The sequence below is a fragment of the Volvox carteri genome (genome assembly GCF_000143455.1).
Source record: "Volvox carteri f. nagariensis unplaced genomic scaffold VOLCAscaffold_43, whole genome shotgun sequence".
NCBI lineage: Eukaryota > Viridiplantae > Chlorophyta > Chlorophyceae > Chlamydomonadales > Volvocaceae > Volvox > Volvox carteri.
The window spans coordinates 711,380-724,264 of NW_003307586.1; the positions used below are offsets into that span (position 1 = coordinate 711,380).

The 12,885-nt window shown below is 58.2% G+C and overlaps 3 protein-coding genes across 3 annotated transcripts in view; 2 read left to right on the forward strand and 1 right to left on the reverse strand.

Annotated features, from left to right (window-relative positions):
- Positions 1–3,593, forward strand: part of VOLCADRAFT_95367 (uncharacterized protein) — a gene marked incomplete at both ends in the record, with an annotated part of 10,226 nt that extends 6,633 nt beyond the window's left edge. The window contains 7 exons of the mRNA XM_002954444.1: positions 32–253; positions 722–751; positions 912–1,113; positions 1,535–2,341; positions 2,591–2,880; positions 3,392–3,478; positions 3,588–3,593. Coding sequence (XP_002954490.1) covers positions 32–253; positions 722–751; positions 912–1,113; positions 1,535–2,341; positions 2,591–2,880; positions 3,392–3,478; positions 3,588–3,593 — 1,644 coding nt within the window. The remainder of the gene's footprint in view (positions 1–31; positions 254–721; positions 752–911; positions 1,114–1,534; positions 2,342–2,590; positions 2,881–3,391; positions 3,479–3,587) is intronic.
- Positions 3,594–6,234: 2,641 nt separating this feature from the next.
- VOLCADRAFT_106426 (uncharacterized protein) lies at positions 6,235–8,280 on the forward strand (the record flags this gene model as incomplete). The annotated part of the gene is made up of 3 exons (XM_002954445.1): positions 6,235–6,253; positions 6,442–7,422; positions 8,066–8,280. The coding sequence occupies 3 exons, from the start codon at positions 6,235–6,237 to the stop codon at positions 8,278–8,280; spliced, it is 1,215 nt and encodes a 404-aa protein (XP_002954491.1).
- Positions 8,281–11,035: 2,755 nt separating this feature from the next.
- VOLCADRAFT_82831 (uncharacterized protein) overlaps positions 11,036–12,885 on the reverse strand; it is a gene marked incomplete at its 3' end in the record, with an annotated part of 4,385 nt that continues 2,535 nt past the window's right edge. The window contains exons 5-7 of the mRNA XM_002954506.1: positions 12,327–12,512; positions 11,753–11,830; positions 11,036–11,296 (exon numbers count right to left, since the gene is read on the reverse strand). Coding sequence (XP_002954552.1) covers positions 11,036–11,296; positions 11,753–11,830; positions 12,327–12,512 — 525 coding nt within the window. The remainder of the gene's footprint in view (positions 11,297–11,752; positions 11,831–12,326; positions 12,513–12,885) is intronic.

Here is a 12,885-nt window from a genome sequence, read left to right on the forward strand (position 1 = left end):
CACTGCAGCCGCCGCTGCCGTCGCTGCACAGCACCGGATGGCCCCGGGGAGCGCCCCGGCGGCGCCGCGGGGCATGCTAGGACTGGCGCTGGGTGCCATGAAACCCGGCGGGGCAAGAGGCAGCGGAATTGGCGGCGGCGGCGCCGCTGCCGCCGCTTCCCCATCCATTTCTTCGGATGCCGCCGCCGAGGCTGCCGTCACCAGTGGCGCGGCGGATGGCGGGAAGGCGGATCGTGCCGCTGACGCCAGCGCGGTTCGTGACAGCAGCGGCGGCAGCAGTAGCCCTGGCGGTGGTGACGGCGCTAGTGCAGGCGGCGGCTGTACAGCAGACGTACGAGCATCATCCGCTGCGCCGAGAAGAGTCGGTGACGTGACGGCGCCGCCGCCGCGGCCAGGCACCTCATCCTCAGCGGCGGCATCGGCGCCATCGCCGCCGATGCCGCCAGCCGCCGCCGCCGCCGTTGGCAAGTCCCACACCGCCGCCGCCGTCGGCAGTGCAGCGACAAGTGCATCCAGCCAAGCACTTACTGTCGTACATCCCAACCATCATCATCACCACCACCATCAACAACACCCGTACCACTATCATCACCGTCACGCTTCCATGCCGTACAATGGAATCCCCGGCAGCAGCCCGCCGTCGAGTCGGCCGCTGCCGCTGCCCGTACCCCACGGAGGGGGCAGTCCGCAGCTTCCCTTCGCCTTCACCCCTTCCGTACAGTCCTTGATGTCATTGGCCTCCCTCCACCAGGTGCGTGAGTGAGCCGGCTTAGTACGAATGTACGAATGAATGGATGGATGCGGCTGGGCCCCGGGGCGGGGCGGGGCGGGGCGGGGCGGGGCATGTCGTACCTGACGTCCACACAGTAACGCCAACTGCTGAGTCATCAACCTTGCCTTTTGCCGTACAGGCCATGGTCCCTCTGGGCTATTTCGCTGGCCATGTGGCCCCCCCCGGTGCCGGGGGGGTGGGTGGTGGCGGGGGGGGGGTTGTGGGCCCCGCCCGGGGTGTTAGCGGTCGCGACATCACGTACCTGGCCACCATCCGGCGCCCCTCCTGGAGCTCCCGGAGCGGGTCCCTGGACCCCTCCCTGGCCAGTGCTGGAGCGGCGGGTAAGGGAGTGCGGGTGGAGGGAGTGAGCGGGGGGGGGGTGAGGGGTTGCGCGGGGGCCGGGGGGGCCGGGGGGGGCCGGGAGGAGGAGGAGTGTGTAGATCGACACGGCACGCAAGGGCGCTTCAGAAAACCATGGCGGCTCATTAGTTTCATGGCTCAATGTACGACGTGTGTATCGTCGAGTTTTCCTCTGGTGCTGACCTTCCGACCGCATATGAGGATTTGCCGTGTTTGTCAGCTCGCAGGTACGACAAGAAAGCGCGTTAAAGAAAATTTACTTAAGACTCTGTCGTAGTGTGTCGTAGTTACAGCGGGCTGTCGTAATATGCTTCCTTGCCGTACCTGAGACGCACGGAAATCCGTCGTACCGTCGTACTAACCACCCAACTTACTACCCAACCTCCCAACTAACCTTCGCAGGTCCGTTGATGGCCAGCCTCTCCCCTCTACGCGACCTTTTGGAGTCGTCGTACTCCAACCCCTCCACCCCGGGGGGGCCCCGCATGCGGCCGGATTCCGCCGACCAGCCCCGTCGTACCTCCCAGCGGCACCGCGACCCCTCCTCCTCCTCCACTTCCGCCATATTCAGCCTCAGTCCCTCTAGCTCTGCCGTACCGGGGACCTCACCAGCCGTACATCTCCATCACCTACATCACCAGCACCAGCGCAGAGGAGCGGCGGCCAGGGCTGCCGCCACGACGGCGGCGGCAGCGGAGGGCAGTGGCGCTGGCGGCGGCGGCGGCGGCGAGGGTACCGGACTTGCGGCTGACAGTACGGACTCGGCGGCGGCGGCGGCGGCAGCGATGCGGGCAGGCCCGGGCGCCGCTGCGGATTCCGCCACCACCGGTGCTGCTGGCGACCGCGGCGCAGCAAGAGGGATGGGTAACGGCTCCGCCGCCGCCGCCGCTGTTGCTGCGGAAAACATGGACGTCGCCGAGCCCACGGAAGACGTCGTTCCGTACGACCTGTACGGCACGTACGGCGACCCTGACGTCGACGCCAGGACGTGTCCGCTTATCCGTGAGGACAGCGAATCAGATTTGCTGCCGTTTGCTCTGGACCAGGAGGGGCTGGTGCTCGGTCCCGGGGCCGCGGGAGGAGGAGGCCCCGCCGCCGCGATGCTGACGGCGGCGGCGGCGGCGGCGGGGGCACGTGCCACCGCGCCGACGGGGGGTCGCCCCCGGGTTGCGGGCCACCCTGCCGCGGGACCCATTGAACTGACCCTCAGTAAGCGAGCCGGGGTTCTGGCGACTCGCTGCTGCATGTGTACGGACATGTACGGAACCGTAGATTCCACGGCGGGGATGTTGGATTGCTGCATATGTCTACGGCATGGCACTACAGCACGGTGTTTTGAATACATACATATATACACGTACACATCATGCGCCAGTCACCTACACACGAACTCACATGGACCCTCCCTCCCCCCCTGCACTTGCACTTGCACTTGCACACACACATACACATACACAGGTATCGCACAGGCACGCGAACGGGATGTCGCAGTCGGGGCCTTCGTTCGCATGATGGCGGATGCGGCGCCCCTGGCGGCGGCCCCCGAGCACCCGGCCGTACGGGAGTATAGCCCGCGGGAGGCCCTCCTGGAGCTCCAGCAGCTGGGGAACCGCATCCAGGCGGCGCTGGAGGCGGCGGCGCCGCAGCTCCAGATGGCGGCGGCGGCGGCAGCGGCAGCGGCGCCGCCGCCGGCGCCGCAGCCGCCGCAGTCGTACTGGGGGCTTGCACCTCCGGGCGGCGCGGGGCCGGTGCTACAGCCTCGGGGTCTATACAACCCTGCTGGACTGGACCTGGCGGCTGTAGCAACAGCTGGTCCGCAGTTGCAGCTACAGCAGCAGCCCCCGCCGCCGCAGCAGCAGCCGCAGCAGCAGCCGGGGCCGCATCTCTCTTCCTTTTGCACACGGTGGTCATGATGATGATGCTGACGTTGGTGGTGGCTATATCGGTGACGTGTGTGTGTATGTCTGATGTCGCCGTGGGTGCGCTCTCCTGTCCCCCTTTTACACCCCCGGGCGCAGCCTGGTGTGCGTGTGTATGTATGACGGGGGGGTGTATTTCGGGTGTCGTGCGGTATGTTTGCCCGTCAAGGTGTAATAGTTAAGGTGGCAGGTGGCGCTGGGGGGAAAAGGGGAGGGGGCCGAAACATGTGTTTTTTCTGATGTACGCACGGTGTCAAAAGGCCGGTCGTGGCTGGCCGCCGCACATCCCCCACATCCCCCACATCCCCCACATCACACATCACATCATCCCGCTCCGCAGTGCAGCTTCGCTGCGAGTTGGTGTCGCCGCATTAGGAGTCATGACAGGACGAGGAGGCTGCTAGGGGCATCAGTCCGCCTTCCTCTGGTAATGGAGACGCCACACTGTACGGCACTGTACGGCAGGCACCGCCCAAGGTGTCGCACCCCTCTACCCCTGGCTCCCCAATCGCCCCCACCCCCCGCCCCCCGCACAGGGGTAGAGAGAGAGCTGCCCTCAGCAGCCGCCTTTCCACACACCCTGCGGACAGCGACAGCGTGTCATCGACCCTGTGGGTGTATGTTTGTATGTATGTATGTGTTACACCACCTTCTAACAGACATGCTAACCGACATTTTACGCGGTGTTTGATGGGAAGAGAAATATCGGTTCATAGATTTGTTGAATGGATACCTGGAAGTGTAAAATATTATCATGGGATGTTATATTGTCGTTATGTCTGCATGTATGTATGTACGTATGTATTTGTGTGGGTGGTTACATCTCTGTCTCGCTAGGGAAGGGAGGGAAAGGAGGAGGCGGTTGCGGGGGAGCGCGGCGGGGAAGGTGAGGGTGGGTGAGGGCCAGGGAGTCGCGGGGGGCTCCGTCGCTGTCTACAGTTGTTGTTGTTATCGCTGTCATCATCGCGTCATTGCTGCCACCCCCAGAGTTAGTGGGGGCACGCATATCTCGAAGTGGAGGGGAGGAGGGGCTCCTGGTCCCCATGTGTATGTGGGAGGGGGCCACACGGCGCCTGGCGCGTAACGTACGACATACGTACAGGCCCCTAGGCCAGCATTTATAAAGGGAGCTTTGGGTGGGTGGTGGTGGGGTGGTGTCAGGGCGGGAGGTGGAGTGAGGCGGTGCGGGTGTGTGTGGATGGGGGGGTGCTTTAGGACGTCCGGGCGGAGTGCCCCCTCCCCCCACCCCCACCCCGTGTGTATCATTATTATATCCCCCATGTTGTCTTTCCTCTCCTGCCGCAATATGTATGTATGTATGTATGTATGTATGTATGTATGTATGTATGTATGTATGTATGTATGTATGTATTCCCTGTAAATATTTTGGCGACACGACGGAGGAGAGACAGGGTGAAAGACATTGTTCCCAAGGGATACAGTTTTGCATGTCGTACGACAGTCAGGTGCACTATATAACATGTCGGTTATTGGGTTTGGGGTTTGTTTTCGCGGAAAAGATTCTCAACTATTCGTAATTTTCGTTCATTGATTCGTTTGGTTAGTTCTTGGTTGGTTGCTTGTTTCTTGGTTGGTTGCTTGTTTGCTTTTATACCGTTCCCCGCGCTGCGGGAAGCTGAAAAGCTCGTTTCCGTTCGCTCCCTATTCCCCCGAGTGTGCTCTGGAGGGCCCCGAGGGTGGCGGGGGGCCCGAGGGTGGAGGGTGGCGGGGGGGAAACTATGCGCCATGTGTATGTGCGTGTGTGTATGCGTTCCTCACCTTTTCCCCTCCGCTACCTTAATCCCACTTTCCCTGGGTGTTACATTATATGACACCAGCACAGCGCCGGAACCCCGGCGGAACCCCGGGGGGGGCGGGCGCGACCGACTGCCGGGTCGGCTAACCTCCAAAGACCACGCTCCTAAGCGAAACCGCAGCAATGGCAAGTGTGACTTCGCAGGGGTGTAGCACGTCGTGTGTTTTGGCGTTCCCATCCAATAGGTATGCCGGCACGTCTTAACCCTTGGTTTACTGTTGCCCGACACAAGCTCCCGGGGGGGGTGTTGATAAGACGTGGGCTATGCCAGCCATCATCAAATCGCTTTTTGAAAGCTTTTTCCATGACTGATCTAACATTTATCGGGTTCGACGAAATGAAATTGACTTTAAACTCTTCATCTCGGTCCGGGTGCAGCGCCGGGCAATGCCCTAAGCACCGGAGACCCCTTAGGATCATGACACCCCAGTTGGTGGCAGCACAATCAGAACGCGCTGCATGACGTTTCTCCTCACGCAAAACACTGTGAAACACAATCCCCTTCGCAAGGGGATAACCCTGTTGCAAAAACGGTAACTAAGTGAGGCCCAGTGAAAGTGGAGGGGCCATTTACCAAGCCTCCTAAACAACACATGATATTCCGGTATCCTCTCTAACCCAGAGGGAAGCTTCAGAAACGTGCGTTGCAGCTCGACCATGCGATTTTCTCTGAGACCTTTCGAAGCAGCAGGGCCGCCTATGCATGCCTTCGCCCATCAGGTGGTCGTTCAACGACCTGGAGAATAAAATGCTGTCCCCACACCTGGACCTCATACGACAGAATGGATATAATTTGCATATCAAAACAATTGAACACTATCTTATGCAGAAGCAATTCCTTCCTGCGCAAGTTTGGGTTCCGTGGCGGCATTGTCCTAATCAGTAGCTGAGGAATGGACATACATATGCATAGCTGTTGTGGGAAGTTCATGAAAACAGATTAATCTTACATGACAGAAATGGATAGAATATATGACGCGCCTTATGACGATCTAAGCACACGCAATTCGGCTTCCAAGTTTCCGTACAACTGCTACAGAAGCCATGGAAACCTGTCTCCTGATACGTCCATGCCCAATGTAAGTCCATTCCTAGCTATGATTGAATTTTTTTATTGTGAGTAACGTGCATTTACTCTCAGTTGCCCTCGACATAGTCCGTGTGGCCCACACATCAGAAGGAGTGGAAGCCGCTACTGGCACCATTCCTCGCCATACACGCATTCCGAAAGCATTTATTTCTAGCATGTCACAATAGACTTAGGTCGTCCTTTCAAGACCCAGCTATTGTTTTCCGTTGGACATTCTCAAAAACCTATCTCACCCAAGCGGACGGCGAAGGGAGACGCGGCAAGTGCTTTAGCCTCAATGCAACATAAAATTAAAGGTGAGGAATTAGTTGCGTAAAACAGGGACTGCAGCGGCTTAACGTGACGCCAATCAGTGTTCTTCCTTCAAAACCGTTTCAGTGGTTGGTCTGATAGGCAAAATCCGCCGCGAGGCAGCATGCAAGCAGGTACCAGAAGGACATATTCGTTTATTTATAAATTCTCTCGTGTGTTATTTTCCTTGTAGGTTTCCTCAACCATCGTCCGGTGACTGTCGCTCTTACGGTGGCGCTTTTCGCGCGAGTGGCCATCGCTTTGGAGCCCCATGTGACCCTGACATCCGACGATGGGACCCAGTACTTGTTATATCGCACCGGTGCTCCCATCACTGCCGCTGCAGCTTCCGACAAATGTGCGAGCGCCGGCGGCACCCTCGCATCCCTCGCATCTGCTGAACAGGTCGCTGCCACACTTTGGTCGCAGCCCGTGGTCGACGCTGCAGCTGAGGAAACTGTATTAATGTGGACTGGTCTGAAACTCACTTGGCCTAACAAGGCCGCCGCCCATCGCCGCATGCTGCGCGGAACAATCAACAGTGGCAGCGACGGCTTCCTTGCTAATCTCTTCACCTCCAGCAATTCCGTCGTCTATGAAGATGGTAACGAAGATGACAGCGAAGACGAAGGCGTAGCTCTGGTCGAGCGACTCCTCAGCCAGATGGACGCGACTACCGATTTCCTTGTCCCGACTCACCTTCCGGGCGGCCAACGCCGCCTACCGGAGCTTATTCGCCTCTGGCTATTTCAACAGCAGCACCAAGAACAGCAGCATCAACAAGAAAAATCAGGAACCCAGATTGCCCGGCATCGTCATCTCCTGGCCAGTCCTGATGGTGGCTCTCCATTTCTTGAAGGTGCCGAATTAACCTGGGACGACGGCAGTGACGCAGACTTTGTACTTTCGAACACGGCCAATATGGGCTTTCTGGCCTGCAATCGGAAAAAAATGGCCGCCTGCTGCGGCGCCGTGTTCGACATCGGCCCCCATCCGTACCCGGGATCCGATTTCCCCACCATTTTCTTCTATCCCTGCGGGGCGGAGAAGGTCAGCGGTGTCACGCAGCCCTCGGGCTTTATGTGCCGGACGGGGAAGGCCGCCGTGGTGGCGGAGCTGCCGCGGCCTACTACGTCATCGTTACCCAAAGCGCCGTACATACCGCCTCCGACAGGTAGGTGAGGTAGCGACTCCTCTTTGGACTTGTCGCGCGTTCCAACTCCATCACCCACAGCAGCACCCCACCTCCCCTCGAGAGGTGGAATTGGAAAGCTCTACCAGGAAACAACCTTTTCCCTCTCTGCTCCGACGCGTTATTGTTGTTGTTATTGTTATTGTTGTTGCTTGTCTGTGTGACCAGCCGGCTCTCGGGGCCCACCGAAGAGACCGCCAGTGGGGGTGTGTTGGCCGCGTAAGGAGAAGGGGGATTAGATTGCTGTGGATTACGGAGGGGGTACCACGTGATCGTGGGGGTGAGGGCCCCTCTGGGAGGGGTTCCCCCCCGGGATGGGGGGAATGGGGCTCTGGGGTGATCTCGTGACATCCAACTTCCTGTCGTACCATTGAAACCCTACTTCCCCACGCACCATTACCTTTTCCTGAGCTCCCGCATTCACTCTTCCCTCGACCCGACCCGATCCCGCTTCCCGCTTTCCGCCACGTGCACCTCTTATGCCCCCCTGCCCTGATGCACACACACACACGCACACGCACATACATACGCACATACACACACGCGCGCAGCTGCGCCAGCCCATAAATGTCTCCCGGGCAGTGCGCCCTCCTCGAGGGCTAGCACCGCGCACCCCTGCGCCCAGTGCAAGCCGAACACCTACAGCAACGACGGCACCCAGTGCAAGAAGTGCCCGCGGGGATCCACGTCTACTCGGGGCGCGTCTGGGTGCAAGTAGGCGGCTCTGGCGGGTCGACGTTGAGGACCTGGAAGGCAGTGAAGACCGCCCCGGTCTCCGGGCCCGTTCTGTCTCACCTTCCTGCCGCGCGGGGTGACGCTCCGCGGCACTATGTGGGTTAGGCTATTTGGGTTTTTTGTCTTTTTTGTGGACGAAGTTGGAAATGTGAACCTGTGGATGCTTGTTGAAGTGGAGTACGCGAAGCCGCGATGATTATCGGGTGCCTTAGAAAAAACTAAAAACTAGTTCCATCCGTGGGCGACCTGGTATTGATGATTTTTCAACCACCTGGCTTGCTGACTATCGGATGTTTAGCGATGCAACTGTTCATCCTCACAAATCATGGACAGTTTCTAGCACGGGCAGGGCAGGAGCGCCCGATGGGCTGGAGTCAGGACGGGTGCCGCCCGCAAGGTGCGCCGTTTACCCGCGTTCACACCTGCTACCCGGGCGCTGTACCGCCACTGCCCTTTTATAGCCCCCATAGATTGTGTGAAGGCTTTTTAGGGAAGTAGTAAAGCTCGTAGACAATTTTGTTCTTATTAAACAGTTAGCGGTAATCACTGCCCTCAGTTTCTAAGAGGTAGGGTTTTATTTAGGCTTTGGGGCTTTGGGGCTTTGTTTCCTGGTGCTGTGTCTCTGGCACCTGGCTGGCTTCTGGAGGATGCCCTAAAGATTTACTGCGCTGCGGTAGATGCGCTAGATTGTATTTTGTCGATTTGTTCAATTTTCCTTGTTACTCAAGTAGCCTATCATTAAAAGACGACGGACGTACATGTGCGTGAATTCAAAAGTTTAGTCACGTTACTAGTTTGATAGTTGCGGCTTGAGCGATGCACAGCGATTTCCTCGTTGCCACGTGTGTGCCCTGGTCTTGAAGCGCGGCGACTAGAGAACGAGAGCACTGGAACGTCGCACCGCCTGTGTTCTGCTATCTACAGGACAAGATTAAGAGAGCGGTTCGGTGATGGTGATGTTAAGATTAACTTTTTAAATGTAGGTTGGGCGCGGGCGGCACCGCACCCAGTATCGCCACCTCTCGGCGACCTGAGCTTCACCTATAGCAGGATGCAGCGTATCGATGTAACCTCCCCCCCATAAACCTCTCCTTGCCTTGCCTTGTACGTTTGGACGTTGCCGTAGTACTGCCTGTACTAATCCAGGGGAGTCGTGATACAATCAACGAACCACATACATGTGTGAAGCGATTAGCGATGCGGTCCTCTGGTGGCTTTGTTTAGCGGCGTGAGTGTCCGTCTTCAGCGCGCACATTCTTCCCCCGGGGGGGGTGCCAGAGAGAAAGCAAAGGTCGAAGCTGTTTATGTGGGTCTGGAAGGAACACTTTGCGGCTCCACCTCGCTGCTGCTTTGCTTAGAACTTGATTACGGTTGTGCAATTAAAAAAACAGTAGTGGTAAAACAAATCTAATGTTAATATTCTTACAAACTTTCACATTCTCGTTCACAGTCGCAGCCACTCAAGGGCTCCCACCAATTTTAGTGGCCAAACGAAAACGTCGCACTCATTCCTCTCCAGCGATAACTAAATCTAACAGTACGACTTTGATGTACGTCGCGCATGATAAACCCCAAGGAATTAAAACCCTTTCATAATTTTACATGTGACGGGTTGCAAGGGCTCAACAACAGGACCAACTCGCTGCGGGACTTTAGAGAAATAAACTTCGTCCATTACCCGTACGGTACTGTACGGTACTCGTGGGGTTGTGTGGAATTATGTAGAGACCCAGCCAGGGGGCAATCTGCCCCTCCTCTGCCGGGCTGAAGTGGGGAGGAGGTGGGGTGGGGAAGGAGTTAGAAACAACACAACGCACCACATACATACATACATACATACATGCATGTATACATGCGCCAGCAACACCATATCATCATCACCGTTACCAGTGCCATTACTATAATACAATGGCAGTTATTAACATTATTGTCAACACCATCACCGTCATCACCGTCATCATTTCACGGACGTCGACGTCATCAACACCAAGGATCAATCCATCCATGCAGTGCCACCGATGCAACGCACACCACCGCCATATCCCCCACCCCCCCGAATCACCCCTCTTCCCCCCCCCACACATACATACACACACACCCGTGGCACCACTCCACGTCACTCCACACCCCACCTCCCAATTCCTCTCACAGCCACCCGGTCCCGGTCTGCCGAGCGACATACATACATAAATACAGATCAAAGAATGCACACCTAGCTACAGCATACACACACACACACCTCCCCTCACCCCCGCAAACCCACTTCCGCAACGCTTTCCGACCACCGGGTGCCCCGATGGCAGAATTCAGCCCCAACAAGGGGAATAAGGCCCCAACAAAGTGTACGGAGGCCAACAGCGCCCCCAGGGACCGCGCTCCAGTGCTGTACACAGTTTTCACCACAGGAGGGGGCCCCCGCGGGGGGGGGGTAGGAGGGGAAAGACGAACCACGAACGCGTGAAGCTGCTGCCAAGTCCAAGGAGCAGAATTGACTGACTAGTAGGCGTTCTTGGGGAGGAGGGAGAGGGGGGGAGGGGCACTTCCGTCTCCCCTCACGATTTCGATATGGCTACAGTGTGGGGCGGACGCGAAGACGTCGTACGACACGACGGGGTACATGACTCGGTCCCACGTGGCGATACAAAGTTCATTCGTAGCGTACCGCACCCTCGCATCGCTACTATAGAATGAACAATGCCGTACAATGCCGTACACACGAAGGGGCGATGATGCGAGATGGACACTCCTCGAGGTATCCCCGGGGGCTTCCGCTGCTTGTTTGCCTCTGTGTATGTATGTATGTATGTCTAATACTACTAGCAGCAGGTCGCGGGGGCCAACTCGTCAACCGGTGACGTCATCACTTGGGCAGGATGGAGATGGTGGTGGTGTCCGCGGCTGCACCGGCTGGCGGCGCCGCCAGCGTCGCCTCCTCCGCCGGCGTCGCCGCCGCCAGCCGCACCTGCGGGTCGCTACTGCCGCCGCCGCCGCCGCCGCTACCTGCGGCAGGTGGTGCTGCCGCCGTCTGGTGTTTCTGCGGCCCCACCTGCACCCCCCCCTGCACCTGGTGCGACTCCCACCAGTCCTGACCAAGGCGCCAAATGATCGTGAAGCAAATGCCCTGCAGTACAAGCCGTACGACCAGCATCAAAAGCAGTACGAAGCAGTTGTAGCAGCTGCAACATTTTAGCACCGTTAGCACAGAACCTCCCAGCTGGCGCGCGGGTGTGTGTGGGGGGGGGGCGTTGTGTAAGAGGGAAGCCAGGACGACGAACACATAGCAGCTGCTCTTTACTTGTTGATCAGCATCAGCATTACATATTGAATCAGGGGATCAGGGGACCAGGCCGCCGCCACGGAGAGGCATTGACAGACACGCACACACCACCAACCGCTGCTCAGCTAACTACCCAACTACCCAACTACCTAAATTATAACTTCTTCCTTACCGCCTTCTTCCCACCCTCACCAGCCTCAGCCACCCGGATGCCCGGATGCCGCACCGACCCCACTGAGACAGACGGCCCTCTTTAAATCACATCACACACCCCTACACCCACACACACCCACACCTCACCTGCACTCCGTTGGCTAGGATCTTGGTCTTGAGACCCCGACCCAGCAGACCCACGACACCGTCCTTTTCAATGATCATCTATCCGGATGATGGACCGAGGGGCAGCGGGCAGAGGGGGAGAGGGAGGGGGGAGGGGGGAGGGGGGAGTGCGGCAGGTATAAAATGTATACATATACATAGTCTGTCTATCTGTCTGTCTGTCTGTCTGTGTGTACGGGAATGAGACGTCATCGGTCACATTACAGCTCAGTGGCCCCCGAGGTGCCCCCGTGTGTCTGTTCGCCGCCCATCACGTCGACACGACACCACCTTGTGCACATCGGGTCACCGACCCCGACCCCGACCCCGACACCAGGCGCCGGATGCCCTCATGAGCCATGTGTCCCCCCCCCTCTAAACGGGGGAAATGCCCAATGAAGTGTGTCAGTGAAAACTTACATACTTACCCCCCCCCCTTCCTTACTTCTGGCGTATCAGAGTCTATACCCTCCTTGCCATCAGCTTCGTTCGTTCACGTGGTTCGTCTTCCCCCCTCCCCCCCTCCCCCCCTCCCCCCAGCACCAGCCCCGCTTACCCTGGCAACCTGAGGGTAGGTGGTGGCCTCCTTGGTGGTCTGCTTGGTGGTCTTGATCACGCGGATGGAGTTGGAGGCGCAGTCGCTGACGAAGGAGGAGCAGAACCCAATCAGTGCGGAGCGACCCAGCTTGTGCAGCAGATCGTCCGAGGGAGACTTGGGAAGCGCGGCGTTAAGGTAGTTGTACTGCAAGGGTACGGAAATGCACGCAGGAGCAAATGAATACTTCTTTGGCACTCGCATCATCAATAGTGATAAAAATCACAGCCACCGTGTGCTCCCGTGTGTAACAGTTCCCTGGACAGACAGACAGACAAACAGACAGACAGACGGGCTCGCCATTCGCGTCCTCACGAATCCTCATCTCGACCCAAAACACCGCAACATAACCCTCCTCTAGTCTCCCCCAATCCCCCAACCCCCCCAACCCAACCCCCTCACCCCCAACCCCCTCACCCCCAATCCCCCAACCCCCCCAACCCCCCCAACCCAACCCCCTCACCCCCAACCCCCAATCCCTACCGTGGCGAACCATGGGTAGTGGCCGACGAAGGTGGCG